The 15,182-nt window shown below is 41.2% G+C and overlaps 2 protein-coding genes and 1 long non-coding RNA gene across 3 annotated transcripts; 2 read left to right on the top strand and 1 right to left on the bottom strand.

The window, feature by feature from the left end:
- Positions 1–208: 208 nt before the first annotated feature.
- On the bottom strand, positions 209–5,818 carry LOC118420533 (zinc finger protein 239-like). Its single transcript, XM_035827379.1, has 2 exons — positions 4,525–5,818; positions 209–1,127 (listed from the first exon to the last, which is right to left on the bottom strand). The coding sequence occupies exon 1, from the start codon at positions 5,200–5,202 to the stop codon at positions 4,525–4,527; it is 678 nt and encodes a 225-aa protein (XP_035683272.1). The 5' UTR covers positions 5,203–5,818; the 3' UTR covers positions 209–1,127.
- Positions 5,819–9,815: 3,997 nt separating this feature from the next.
- LOC118420580 lies at positions 9,816–12,218 on the top strand. The gene is made up of 2 exons (XR_004831760.1): positions 9,816–9,853; positions 11,908–12,218. It is a non-coding gene; the product is annotated as an uncharacterized LOC118420580 (long non-coding RNA).
- Positions 12,219–12,281: 63 nt separating this feature from the next.
- Positions 12,282–13,573, top strand: LOC118420522 (zinc finger protein 782-like). Its single transcript, XM_035827367.1, has one exon. It carries the CDS (start codon positions 12,313–12,315, stop codon positions 13,096–13,098), a length of 786 nt encoding a protein of 261 aa, XP_035683260.1. The 5' UTR covers positions 12,282–12,312; the 3' UTR covers positions 13,099–13,573.
- The last annotated feature ends 1,609 nt before the right edge of the window (positions 13,574–15,182 follow it).

Below are 15,182 nucleotides of genomic sequence, written 5' to 3'. Positions count from 1 at the left end.
GCTCGCCCATTGGTCAGCCCATTTGATGAGATTAGGAAGGGAAGGTCCCGCGGCAGGTGTGCAGGCAAGAGTTGCCTTGTTTCGGCTCACTGCAGCCCCTTCAGGGAAAACGTCGACGTCTGTATGCTACGATGCTTTTCTGCCAACCAGGGTAACGTTACATACATGTGCGACACTGAGATCGAGAAACATACCAATCCAACCGTACTTTTAAGTCATGTTGCATTTTATTGAAGATATGTCTGGTATTCTGTTGATCAATGTCATGTTACATTTTCTATTACAGCTAAATTCTAACATCGACAGAGATGAGTTAAATTTGAAGGTACGGCATATTTACAAACCAAAAACTCTCTTGAGGAATTCCAGTTGTTATATGGTCGACAAAAACATGTCGTGTTTACATACTGATTAATAATGTCAACAGCAAATTTCATGTACACTTGTACATGTATATAGAGAGCGGTCAATGTAATCTAACATTACAGCTATAACAAACTCGTAATAACTAACAAACAGTAATAACAAACTCGTAATAACTAACAAACAGTAATAACAATATCTTAAAAAGGCGGTTAATGGTAAGTCTATGACACACAAGCATGCATGTTATATACTCTAAATCAATAAACAGTCCCAGCCCATACCATGTAGCTTTGTTATCCACACTTAAATATCTAAAATCTAGAGAGACGCCTACATTTTTCTAACCACCTAATTACAGTTACCTCGCGATCTGGCATTCTAGTATTCAATACTACATACAAATTGAAAATACACATAATTTTCGATATTTTTACAAAGGTTGATTTGGCAAAAATCTTCCCCATGCCGAAACCACCACTTTTCCCAAATTTAACAAAAAGAGCACATTGAAGTTTTTGTCGCCATCTCGGTTAAGAAAATATGAATGCAATCAGATCAATGGTATACGTAAATGTCTCTTTTAACAGCCCAGACATTAAATTCTAGGACGAAGCATAGAACCTGCGTTATTCATATATATATATATATATATATGTATATATATATATATATATATATATATATATACGAGCAGATTAGTTTCGTGGCTTCTCGTTGTCATGCTGCCTTTGTGCTACTTCTCCCCCTGGTGCCTAAAACCTTTTTTTTTTTTTTTTAATCAGTACAAAAGGACCTGAATATTTACATCATGCTGATGATATACGGCCCATACGATACAAAGTAAAGCAGTCATACGTCACATTTACATTACAGTAGCCTCGAACATTAAGCACATTATTGTGATCCAAAAACGTTTACATTAGCTCATATGTACATCCCAAAAGCGTCTACATCAACTCAAATATACAATTATATACATATGCAATGAAGCTAGCTCTGAGAATTATAGTTCAAAAGAAATTTGTTAACAGCTGTCTTGAAAATGTTCATGTCGGGTCTTGCTGGAAACACTGATGCTGGAAGTGAATTCCAGAGTCTACTAGTTCGTGGTACATAAGATGATAGGTGAAGTTGGGTATTTGATCTCGGTACTTTAACAAGGTAAGGGTGAGCTCTTGTGGATGATCTGGTTACTCGTGTCCCGGTTGCGCGTGTCGGCATGATTCCTGAAAGTTCCTGGGAAGGTTGTAGGAAGATGTGCCGGTAGAAGGTGCAGAGACTGGCTACTTTCCTCCTGTGGTCCAAGGGGAAGATGCCGGCATTCTGTGGGTCGACCCTAATCTGAAGTTGACGAAGAGCTTTGCTCTGAAGTCTATCTAGCATCTTTAAAGCTGTTGTGTCAGCGCCACTCCATATGGGGGACGCATATTCCATTAGAGGGCGGATATATGCCTTGTATACTGTTATCCGGGCTTGGAGAGGGAGAAGGTCCCTGGTGCGTCCTAGGATAAACAGCCTTCTTGCGGTTTTTGTGGCAAGGCTTTTGATGAATGGGGTCCAGGTTAGAGTATTGGTGATAGTGACACCAAGCAAAGTTATGCTCTGAGTAGGCTTCAGTTCTTCATTCATGAAAAACAGCGGAGGATGAGTCAGGTCCCGTTTCCTACTTATGATCATCTCCTCAGTTTTACCTGCATTGAATGTTATGCACCAGTCGGAGGCCCACTTTTCTATCGAGTCAAGATCCTGTTGTAAGCTCAAAGCACAAGTGTTTCTTAGGCCAGGGCTTTTAATCACCACATGTAGTGTTGAATCATCTGCGAATAGGTGGAGGTCATTAACTAAGTGTTGTTCAAGATCATCTATAAAGATCAGGAACAGAAGGGGTCCCAAGACACTCCCCTGGGGGACTCCGGCACTTATTGGAATTGATGAGGAGGTAAAACCATCCAGTACTACTGATTGGCATCTGTCGGCTAGGAAGGATGAGATCCAACCGTACAGATCCCCGTGGATACCAAAGGAGATCAGCTTGGACAGTAGACCGCGGTGCCAAACACGATCAAACGCTTTCTTAATATCCAGGGCAATGACTCGAATTTCTTTCTGAGTGTCAAGAGCATTGTTCCACCACTGAGTAATATATGAAAGCATGTCAATTGTTGATCTCTTCTCTCGAAATCCATACTGGCTGTCACAAAGAAGCTGGTGTCTATCGAGATGTTTACGGATGTGGTCGCACATAATACTTTCCATAACTTTGGATATTATCGGCAATAAGGATATGGGCCTATAGTTGGAAGGATCTTTCTTGTTTCCCTTTTTAGGAACAGCTATCACCTGGGCAGCTTTCCAGTCGGAGGGAACTGTCTGTGAGTCAAGAGAGATTTGGAATAGTTTGGCTAGAACAGGGGCAAGTTCCGGGCCGCACTTCTTGAGTACCTTTGCCGATATTCCATCTGGCCCATTGGCCTTGGTGGTGTCTAAGTTACGTAGTTTCCGAAGAACTGTTTTGGGCCAGAATTTCAGAGATGAGATGGTTTCATGACTTTCATCTGTTTTGGGTGGCAGGACCGGGGGGCTTTTCCCTGCGTCGTTAAGATGAGCATTTGCAGCGAAGGTCTTATTCAGCAACTCAGCTTTATCTTTCGCCTTACTGTAAGTTTTGCCTTCACTGACTAATGGAGGGACAGAAGACGTTTTCTTGCTGTCAGTTACTGATTTGACAAGCTTCCACCACTGCTTATTGTCTGCATGCTTGAGGTTCTGTTGTAAGTGCAGTGAAAACTGCGCACGAGCACGGCGCACAACTCGTTGGCACTCTGCCTTTGACTTAATATACAAAGTCCAGAAGTCCATTGTTCGGTTGTTTTGCCATCTTTTGAATGCATTTTGTTTCTGTTTAACAGCTAGTTTGCAATCTTCATTAAACCATGGTTTGTCAGAAAAGCAATGTTTGGTCATTTTGGAAGGAATGAACATGTCCATAGTATCACTAATCACATCTCTCACACAGGTCCATGCTGCATCAGCACTTTTGCCTTTTAGGAGAGTAGACCAGTTTGTGTCAGCCAGATAGGAGCGCATTCCGTCCCAATCAGCTTTGTCATAGTACCATGTTTTACGTCTCCCAGGTTTGCTCTGGGTTGGAAGTTTGTAGTTTGCCACAGAAGTTACCACGCAGTGGTCAGAGGACCCAAGAGGCGCGCTGACGGTAACAGCATGGTTATCAGGAGAGGTAGTTAGAAAAAGGTCCAGTTTGGAGCACTTGCCGTCAGTACCAAGCCTAGTAGGTTCATCGACGAGTTGTTGGAGATTGTTCAGAATAGCAAATTCATATGCACATTCTCCATGCATGTCAGTCTTGTCGCTGCCTAACCAGTCTTCGTGGTGAGAGTTTAAGTCCCCAAGGACAATAATCTCTGATTTTGGGTGGAGCTCTTGGATATTGTCAATATTCTCAGATAACACATCAAATAAAGAATCATCATCTGATGGGGGCCGGTAGACACAAAACATGAAAATCTTACGGCCAGGCAAGGACACTTGAAGGCATATATATTCATAGTAGTGATTCTCAAAGTCGGGCATTCTTGCAACAGTAAGAGCTTCACTGCAGTACACTACTAACCCACCCCAACCAGAGTCATTGGGTCTATCCCTTCTGAAGACAGAGTAACCAGGTATCACCAATAGCTCATCATAGACCTTACTGCTTAAGAAGGTTTCTGATATACAAAATATATGAGGATGCGATGCAACTAGATTGTGTTCAAGGTATGTCAGATTAGTGCGTAAACCTCTAATGTTTGTGAATCGAACAATGAGCTCATTTTGCTGAGGACCTGGGTTCGGGTGAATATCACCACAAATAAGGAACAGCACAAAAAAGGGTAGCATAAATTGGATCACAATTCCATAATCTTTGTCAATTCTTGCAAGGGTCATCGCCATTAGATCAGTCCATTTCGAGGCTTTTCGTAATTGTAATGTGACAATATGAGATAAGATGACTTGGGCAGTCAACCCAAGCCAAATAAAAAGACCAGGGGCCGAAGCCGACTTGCTCCTAGGGCTGAAACAGGGTTACCCCCTTCACAGCCCCTACGGATGCAAGCTAGGGTATCATCCCCGTAGGGTGCCTGGCCGGCCGAAACCTCAAATCGGTAGCTGTGAACTTCTATCACTGTGGGTTCGCATGTGCCTCCGGAGATTACTTGAGGTACGGAAGCTCCTACTGCATTCTTTACACTGGTAGGGTTTCTCACCGGTATGTGTCATCACATGGCTCTTCAGGTTATCAAGCCGACTAAACTGCCTGCCGCACTTCTCACATCTGTAAGGTTTCTCACCAGTGTGAGTCCGCATATGCTTCTTCAGACTACACATCACACTAAACTGTTTGCTGCATTCATCGCACCTATAGGGCTTCTCACCGGTGTGAGTCCGCATATGACTCTTAACATGATCTAGCTGACTGAACTGTCTGCCGCACTCGTCACATTTGAATGGTTTCTCATTAGTATGAGTCCTCATATGACTCTTCATATGGCCATGGTCCCTTAACTGTTTGCTACACTTATCACACTTATAAGGTCTCTCACCGATGTGGGTTCTCATATGTCTCTTCAGATTACCCAGCTGACTAAACTGTTTGCCGCACTCCTCACATCTAAACGGTTTCTCGCCAGTGTAAGAACGCATGTGTATCTTTAAATTACTCAGTCGACGAAACTCCTTTCCGCACTCGCCACACTTGTGTGTACGCGGAAGATCCTCTCCACGTCCATTACTTCCCTTCTCTTTTTCCAGATGATATACAGCCGGAGTCGCCATGTTAAAAAAGACACTGCAGGAATGGAAATGAATCCCAACATTTAGGAAAGTCTACTTAGCTGACAAGCACATGCAATTGTAAGTTCATTTATAAAAATTATTGCCTCCATCTTACAGACGGACTTCTGATATGGTGTTCTGCATGTTTGAAACCGCATTGCAATTATTAGTACTGCAGATTTTTAGGAACATTTGTGGTTGCAGTAGGTTCTAAAAGTTAGGTGTTTGGTGTTGTTCACAGGCAGTGAAAAGGGGTCAAAAGGTTTTGGCATCTATCTTTTGATCCCGTATAACGTAATTCTGCCGTAATATTATACCTTGTTTTGTCGTCAAATTACACTTTAGCGGCCAACCATGCCAATGTAAGTTTTTCATGTTATAAAACTAGTACGCAGGTAGGTGATTTTGACAGCAACTTTCTACCATGATTTCCATTGTTAAGAATAGACAGTCTAAAAACAAAAATTTGCCCTGCATGTGTTTGCGTACCGATAAAACAGGTTCGGAAGGTTCTGTTTGATACCGAAACACCCCAGGAGGATTAGCCAACCTGATTTGCATTAGGCCACAGCAAGTAAATTTTATGGATGGCATCATCTGCAGATTGCAAAAAATAGTGCGATAGGGCGAAAAAAAACAGGATGGGTGAAAAAAACAAGATGTCTACATTTTCAAAAATAGGCACTATAAAGTTGTAATGACTGTTGTAAAAAGAATTAAAGGGACAAAACGTGGTATCAGAGCCAACAAGGCATTCATTCCTATATTTAAGACATGTACTGTTGTGGCAAAAGTGACACTAGTGTGGTAGACTGGCATCACCAACAAAGTTTGTAACCACACTCATGGCTTCCATGTTGGTGTCACTTTTACAATTATCCAATAAGTTTCATTTCTACAACTACAGTCTGGTACCTCGCAAGTGTCACTTCTACCAGTACAATTATAGGCTACAATACAATATATTTGCTCATTTTGGTACTTTATCGCCATGTTGGCCATCCCTGCAGAAGAAAAAAAATCTTTTTTTTTCTGAAATCAGGCGAAAATTAATGCGCGCGCTGATGTCATCCATAAAATTTACTTGCTGTGGCCTTAAGAGAAAAAAAGTCAGAATTTCCAGACAAACCTATGAAACGCAGGACAGTACTTGTAGACTACAAGCCGGAATATAAACGCATAGAATGCTTTTCGTGAGCATTCGTGACAAAAGCTGTACGGAGCAAAAAGTTGATATGCCTGAGTACATGTATTGTAAACATACTATGTGTAGTGACCTACATAGTGAGATTCGGCATACAAGCCAAGTGACCCGATCAACCAGGCCTGCATGCTATCACATACTATAACGGGTTCGCTGTAGACAGCGTGTCGAATGATACTTCCCTCCCAGACTTCTTGCTAGATGTAACACCAGTTGGAGCAGAAAAAATACTTTAGATACAGTAAGATTTTTTTTTCATTATAGAATATAGAATATAGCAAATGAACGTGAAAAATACATTGTTAGCGATTTTCGCCAAAAAAGATACCTGTCAATAAACGGTTGCCATGGCAACACGAAAATCAATGCGATTAAGTCAGTGTGGCCTTAAACTTGACTGGCTATTAAGGGAGGAGAAGAGTTCAGTTTCCAGGGGAGTTGCCAATGTACTACTAGGGTTCATTGACCCGGGCAGCAGGGCAAAATTAGGGCAGGAGTCCACAATGATCCGTACCCTGTAATTAGTCGGTCTGGTGGAGGCTATTTTTAGCTGGGTGTCATCTGCAAGATGGCTCATTGTATCATTTATTTCACATTAAGTCCCCGTGACCAGAGGTTTTTTCCGTTCTGCCCAAATGGGATCGAAGACGAAAGTCACTCTGTTATGGATTGTTCACGATACAATATATGAACGCATAGAACTGTTCCCATTTCTGTCCGCTTGTTCTAGAGAATTTGCTACTCTCTGTTCGATAGATAAATATAACTACATTCTGGGCGGCGATAACCCTTACTGTGTACAAGAATGTAAATCTGTTCACGAATGTTTACGCTGTAAAATAAATAGTGTAAATGACATGCTAGACCCAATATCTTGCTTATTCATCCCTGTAGATACCCATGTATGCCTGTTTAATTGTACTGTAAGTAGTTATTATAGACCTTACGAAAATCGCTGTACTTTTGTCATGTTGATAAAGATTTCTCTACTTATTCCTTGATTTGTTTCATCTTATTATATCATAACAATCAGGTTGCTGCCTATTTTCTGGTGTCCCTTGACACACAGTAACCTCCTTGCTAAAACATTCACACAAAATATTACTAGTATTTAGGTCAGCGAAAAATAGAAGTATCCTTCTTCAGTCAATTTTTGTGTAACGCATTGTCTTAAATGCTCCGTATGGAGTTTATATTCGAAAACGCCCACAGATTATCAACATGTTATGGTCGAAGAGAAAGTTCTTCATTCCACAAAGATACTTTAAGGTCTTACCTGTGTTTTCACACGTAAAGCGGGACGACTATTCTGGCAGCTTGAGCTTTGTCCTTCCGTCTTATCTATTATCTGGGCGGGGATACATAATATGGGTCAAAGTTCATATTATACGCCTGATTACCTCAATTTATATTTTCTCGCCAAGCAAGTATGCAAATGTGTAGCCATTGGTGACAGGATTTGATACAGATGAGGATCTGCATGGTCTTTTACGTAAGGCGTAGGCAGACTTTTTTTATTTCCCGTAATTCGAAGGGAAAAGCATCTTATCTACGTAATTCGTAGCGAGGCGACAAAATTTAGCGTTATTGCCTTCATTAATTTAGCGTAATACGTAAGGGGTTCTTCTGAATTCAGTGTAAATCGTTGTCGGTTATCCCCCCCCCCCCCCATGCAGACTCTTATAGCTTTGTGTGCGTACCAAGCCTCATCCTGGCTCTTCCACACATCAAGGAGGTTATGAAAGGGAGTTTGAAACCCCTCCATTTGATGTCTTGACTGGTACCCAGGTTTAGTCTATAGGCCAGGACCCGAAATGACGGTTTTTGTACCACGAAAGCTTTCGTCAATTTTTTTTTAAGTCAGCAATTGCCAAAGTTGATCTTAATCCATGATAGCAATCTTTCATGTACAGCTTTCATATTATAACCATATGATCAAGTGACGTTATTGAAATGAGTCTGTCTCATTGACACTTTGCTTAAACTGACGCGATAGAAATACAAGTTATAGTTCGCTGATATCAACTGTGGTAAGATCGGGCTGATATGAAATATGAATGGTAAAAAGTTGAGGTATACTACGTAATTTTTTTTCAATGACCACCTAGATTACACCCTCCTTGCTATAAACAACAACTTCCAGGCCTATGGAAGGCACCCTAGCTAGGGGGTGGGGTGATCAGTTAATCACACTACAGTATGGCTACAGGGGAAAACAAGCAAGATCTTCTTCTTTGAAAACATTCGTTTTTTCTCTCACTTTTTCATAGGATATAATCATGCACTTCGTCTATTTTGTGATATTAATAAGATGAGGTTACATTCCATCCAATACTGCAAAAATTTTTGCAAAGATTAAGTTTTAGAAAAAAACTATGGTGAATTCGAAACTTTCATCATACACCCCGCTGTTCAGTCAGGCACACAACACAGTGATAAGCCAGATGTAGGCATGTTTCCTTAGGAAGCATGGAGGTCCATGTAGGAAGATCACGTCCATGTTTGTATGATGCGTGGATGTTGCAACTTCTCTCACTGAGTCTTGATATCCAATGCTAAAGAGTAAATTTAGCTTACTATGTAAAGAAATGGCAGGGAATTGTTTTTGTATTGTCCAAATCTTCCATAGCATAGCTTTAAGATCTCCTAATTATCCTAATGGATTATCCTAATACCAGGGCCGGGATGATATGAAGATTTTGAAATCTAAATCGTGAAATTGAAACCTTAATCAGTCATTCTGCTCTTAACGTGTGACAAAACAACTGACCTTTGAATTTTGGTGCATTTATGTAATAATTCCCTACTTGGTCATGACTGAACCATGCTACTTTGACAGCAATTTTTCTCCATTGTCTGCTGACCTTTCAAAAGATATAGTGTCCACTATTCTGGTTATTGTGGTCGTTGTCTGCTGAAAAGTTTCCCCTAAGTATTACGCTAAGTCAAGGAAAGCAATTACGGTAAATTTGGTCGCCTAGCTACGAATTACGCAGATAAGATGATTTCCCTACGAATTACGGGTAATAAAAATAGGCTGCCTAGTACGTAAAAGACCGTGCAGACCCCAAATATATTGAATCCCGTCACCAATGGCTACACATTTGCATACTTGCTTGGCAAGAAAAAATAAATTGTGTGGCGCATTCCATTATGCGTTTAGGGGACATGGTTCAACGGAGTCTGAGTATGTGGCTGCAAAGTTGGTGTGTTATAACAGCTATATAGATATCATAAATACCGATACAATTGTACAAAACCTTGAGAAAACAAGGAATCCCTACCTAATGGTATCTGAAATAAAATGTACGTTTGATGGGTAACCAGGCCCACAATATGAACTTTGACCCCTATTATCTATCCACGTCCTGGTAATAGATAAGACAGAAGGACAAAGCTCAAGCTGCATGCCAGAATCGTCGTCCCACTTTACGTGTAGAAACACAGGTAAGACCTTAAAGTATTTATGTGTTTTGTAGGCGTTTCCTAATATAAACTCCCTGCGGAGCATTTAGGACATTGCGCTACACAAAAATGGACTGAAGAAGGATACTTCTATTTTTCGTTGACCTAAATACTAGTAATCTTTTGTGTGAATGTCTCAGCAAGGAGATTATTGTGTGTCCAGAGACACCTGAAAACAGGCCATAATTTGAATGTTATGATATAAGAAGATGAAACAACTCAAGGAATAAATAGAGAAATCTTTATTGTCATGACAAAAGTACAGCGACTTTCTTAAGGTCTATGACGACTATTAACAGTACAACTAAACTGACATATATGGATATCTACGGTTATGAATAAGTCAATATATTGGCTCTAGGATGTCATTAACACTATTAGTCCTACGGTATAAACTTTCGTAGATATATTTGCCTACTTGTACACAGTAAGGGTAATCGCCTCCCAGAATGTTGTTGAATTAATCTATCGAACAGAGCGTAGCAAAGTCTTTAGAGCAAGTGGAAAGTAATATTATTTTTGTGATTGCTCTACGAAGTTCAAAACTATGTATATTCGAAAGATACTTTTGTGCCCGTATAAAGAAATGGATAAATGAAATGTAATATTGTGACATAAATGATACAATGAACCATCTTGCAGATGACACCCAGTTAAAAATAGCCTCCACCAGACCGACTAATTACAGGGTACGGATCATTGTGGACTCCTGCCCTAATTTTACCCTGCTGCCCGGGTCAATGAACCCTAGTAGTACTGTGTCCAAACTCCCCTGGAAATTGAACTCTTCTCCTCACTTAATAGCCGGCGAACTTTAAGGTCACACTGACATAATCGCATTGATTTTCGTGTTGCCATGGCAATCGTTCGTTGACAGGCATTTTTGACGAAAATTGCTAACTGTGTTTTTTAACGTTCATTTGCTATATTACTGCTATTTTCTTACATGGATAAAATTTTATGATATCTAAAACATCTTTTTCTCTGCTCCAACTGGCAAGAAGTCTGGGAGGGAAGTATCATTCGACACGCTGTCTACAGTGAGCCTGTTATAGTAAGTGATAGCATGCTGGCCTGGTTGATCGGGTCACTTGGTTGGTATGCCGAATCTCACTATATAGGTCACTACACATAGTAGGTAATACATGTACTCAGGTATATCTTCTTTTTGTCCTGTACATCTTTTGTCTAATGCCCACGTACGACTAGCATTCTATACGTTTATATTCCGGCTTGTAGTCTACATGTACTGTTCTGCGCTTCATAGATTTTGTCGGGACATTCTTACCATTTTCTCTCTCCATGCAAATCAAGGTGGCTATTCCCCCTGGGGTATGTTGTTATCAAACAGAGTCTTCCGAACCTGTTTTATCGGTACTCAAACACCTGCAGGGCAAATTTTGGTCTTTACATTGACTATTCTTAACAATGGGAATCATTAGTAGAAAGAGGCTGTAAAAAGTCACCTACCTGGGTTTGAGAACATGAAAAACTAACATTAGCATGGTTGTCTGGCCTCTAAAGTGTAATTCGACGACAGAACAAGGAAAAAATTACGTCATAGTTACGTTATACGGGATCAAAACATAGATGGTGACCTTTTGAACCCTTTTCACTGCCTCTAAACAACACCAAACACCTAATGTTTAGAACCTATTGCAACCACAAATATTGCTAAAAATCAGTTTCTTCAACACAATAAATAGGTTACAACCCTTAACTGTAATATTCACCTCCAAAATCCAAAAATATCCCAAGAAAAAAATTCTACAGGCACTTTTGCCAATGGTACCTAATCATTTTGAAAGTAGGCCATCTGCGCGTGTCCGGAAATACCCAAATTTCCCCTCCAACTGGCTATTGTGTTTAATGTATTTGCTGTAGTGCCTGGATTATGTTAATTACAGAAAATCAGCGGTCGAGGAACATTTTATTGGCAGGTTATATGTAATACAGCAGGTATAGTTTTTTTTCAGTCGATAAGCTAAAACTTTCATCTTGTCGCATCGAGGTAATTAGTTGGTTCTTTTCTTTAGTCTTGCAGCATCTCGAGTTTGACCAACATGGCGACCACAGCCGGATCTCATCTGAAACAAATGGAGGGAGAGGGTGGACAGGATTCTCCCCGTACCCACAAGTGCAGCTATTGTGAGAAGGAGTTTCCCTTCAAAAGTAGCCTAAATCAACACCTGCGAACTCACACAGGTGAGAGACCATACCAGCGTGATGATTGCGGGAAATGGTTTATTAAGCTATGTAATCTGAAAGACCACATGAGAACTCACACCGGTGAGAGACCGTACGAGTGTGAATATTGCAACAAGTGCTTCAGTCAGTCATCCCATCTGAAGGCTCACATGCGGACTCACACAGGGGAAAACCCTTACAGGTGTGAGGCATGCTACAAGAAGTTCAGTAGGCTTCATATCCTAAAAATACACATGAGAGCTCACACGGGTGAGAAACCGTATAGATGTGAGGAATGCAGCAAGCAGTTCAGTAGGCTTGGTACCCTGAAAATACATATGCATACTCACACTGGTGAGAGACCATACGAGTGTGATTATTGTGGGAAACGGTTTAGTCAACAATCTAATGTGGAGGACTACATGAGAACTCACACCGGTGAGAGACCATACGAGTGTGAATATTGCAACAAGCGCTTCAGTCAGGCAGCTCATCTGAAGGCTCACGTGCGGACTCACACTGGGGAAAACCCATACAGGTGTGAGGCATGTTGCAAGCAGTTCAGTAGACTTGGTATCCTGCAAAATCACATGAGAACTCACACGGATGAGAAACCGTATAGATGTGAGGCATGCAGCAAGCAGTTTGCCAAACTGTCTAGTCTAAAGAAACACATGCGGACTCACACGGGTGAGAAACCGTACACATGTGAGGAGTGCAACAAGCAATTCAGTGACCCGACTCATTTTAAAAGACATACACGGACTCACACAGGGGAAAAACCGTACAGATGCGAGAAGTGCAGCAAACAGTTCAGTCAGTTGACTAATCTTAAGAGGCACATACGGACACACACTGGTGAAAAACCGTACAAGTGTGAGGAGTGCAGTAAACAGTTCATTCAGTTGTCGAATTTGAAGAGTCACATGCGGACTCACACTGGCGAGACACCATACACGTGTGAAAAGTGCAACAAAAGCTATCGTCATTCACGTAGTCTTCGTGCGCATATGAAAACTCACATCGGTGAAAGTGTGTAAATAACTGTGTGAGTATAACATGTACATATTCTTACACATTAGAAAAAAATTACATATTAAGCTCGATTATTTTTTTTCTTTAAAAACTTAAAGGTGGGTTATGATTTACCGCTACTTAATTCAGCCGTGTACTCACTACATGGCTCCACTGTCCAAAAATAACGGGAACTGAATTACAGCATAGTAGTTACTATCGTCACGTCCGGTACTTGGTTGGAACTAGAAGCGTTGTTTAAAAAACACTGAGCCGTGGGAATGTGTTGTAAGTTTAGAGTAGAGTAGTGCTATACATGAGAAAAGCAGTTGGTAAGGTATCCCCCCAAAAGGTTAGTGAACCAGCCCCTGTTCAGATAGGAGTGGAGACTGAGGGAAGTAGGTCAGACGGGGAGTCTGATTGGAGATCCAGAGGAGAGAGACTGGGAAGATCTTGCCGTTTGGAGAGAAGTGGCAAATAAAAAAAGGATTGTGATTTGCACGTATCGTCTCGACTTCATTCAATCTAATGAACCTGTAACAATGGCGTTGTCTGCAACGATCGGAAGAGACTGGGGCAGTCGAAAGAGGTTTCCAGCATGTTTATGGTAGTTGAGAAGTGCACTATTAATCCGCAGAAGTCTGCAGGGTCCCAGTTCCAGTGTAAACGGAAGACTAAGGCAGTCGTAGGAAGTTTCTAGAGGATTTCTGGAAGGACTCCAGCCACTCTAGCTAGAGACATTCACTTCAGGGGCAAAAGTTTGGCGGCCCATTTGTCATGGTCTGAGGAGACGTAAGCAGTAGCTGTGTACACGTCATGGGCCAAATCAAAGTCAGCAAGTTTAGTCATGTCATAATCGCTGACAAGAACGTTTCGCGCGGCATCGTCACCGTGAGCGATTCGCAGACGTCAGACTGGCACGTGGCGTTGTTCTTACAGCCACGATCGTGCCGACATCTCCATCCGTACAGACCAGTGGGACAGGGAATGTAGCAGTGCCTGCCGAACCAACCATTGATGCAGTTACACCGGCTGTCGGTATGTAGTAGCGTACCTGGCACGATTCCGACAGTAACTGTTTAGCGTCCTCCTACTATACGAATTTGTACAGATTTCCTAAGGTAAAGGAAATTCACAATTTTCATGCAGTCATAAATTTTGCTTATAACATTGGGTGTGCTTGTTAGTCAAGTCGCCAGGAGGCGTTGTTGTCTAGGGTCTACAGCTCGACATTAGTTAGGCCATGTTGATTTTATTATATGGATGACATCCTCCGGGAACTCCAAAATTGATGCGAGCGAGCGAATAAAAAAAAAGTTTGGCCAAAAAAAAAAAAGTTGGCTTCAGTATGTAATCAAAGTGGCCAGGAAGGTTGAACATAGGACTACAAACACATAGTATGATATACTAACAGTTAGATGTTGCGACCAGTACATCATACGGGTGCAAAACATTTTTTTTCTTCTTGGACAAATCTGAAATGAACAGACCTGAAAAAAATCAGAAGAAAGGGGTTCGCCAATTGCAAAATGGACACACTATGTCGGCGGGTGTTTGGGGTCTTACCAGGCCAAAAAGACAACAAAAGCGAAGTGAGTAGAGGTTATAGTCACTTGTACCAAGTTTCTACAGGCAAAGGCACAGAGACAGTTAGCCTTTATTACATGAAGATGGGATTTTAAAATGCCAGTGGTAGTCCAATGATCCTCTGTAGAGATTCCTTTGTAGCAAAATTGACCAATTACCATTGTTTTGAGTATTATCAGTTCTCAAGTTTCCACAGACAATCAGGTCCAGGTTCACGTCCACCTGGAAATGATCCTCTGGACCTGAACGGGACCTATCGTGAATTTACTGGTACATGTACAAACCCCTACCAAATCCTTTTTTTCTTTCTTTCGGTCCTTTCACATCTTATTCTTTGACTTTTGATATTTATTTTGGTATTCTATGGCATCAGTTATCGATTTTCTGATACTTTTTTTTCAATCTACGGAATATTTGTGCTCATTTTACAGCTGCTTTGCACAATTTACTGTGTGGTCCAAAACTTTTTTTTTAAATGGCCCAAAATTGGTGCGAGCGCGGATGTCATCCATATAATCAAATC

This window comes from Branchiostoma floridae, chromosome 8, assembly GCF_000003815.2.
Source record: "Branchiostoma floridae strain S238N-H82 chromosome 8, Bfl_VNyyK, whole genome shotgun sequence".
Taxonomy (NCBI): domain Eukaryota; kingdom Metazoa; phylum Chordata; class Leptocardii; order Amphioxiformes; family Branchiostomatidae; genus Branchiostoma; species Branchiostoma floridae.
Note: the sequence above shows the minus strand (reverse complement) of the source record. Positions and strands in the feature narration are given on the sequence as shown.

Excerpts from the sequence above, each read along its gene's own strand:
- LOC118420533 (XM_035827379.1), bottom strand. The coding sequence starts at position 5,202 with ATGGCGACTCCGGCTGTATATCATCTGGAAAAAGAGAAGGGAAGTAAT.
- LOC118420522 (XM_035827367.1), top strand. The coding sequence starts at position 12,313 with ATGAGAGCTCACACGGGTGAGAAACCGTATAGATGTGAGGAATGCAGC.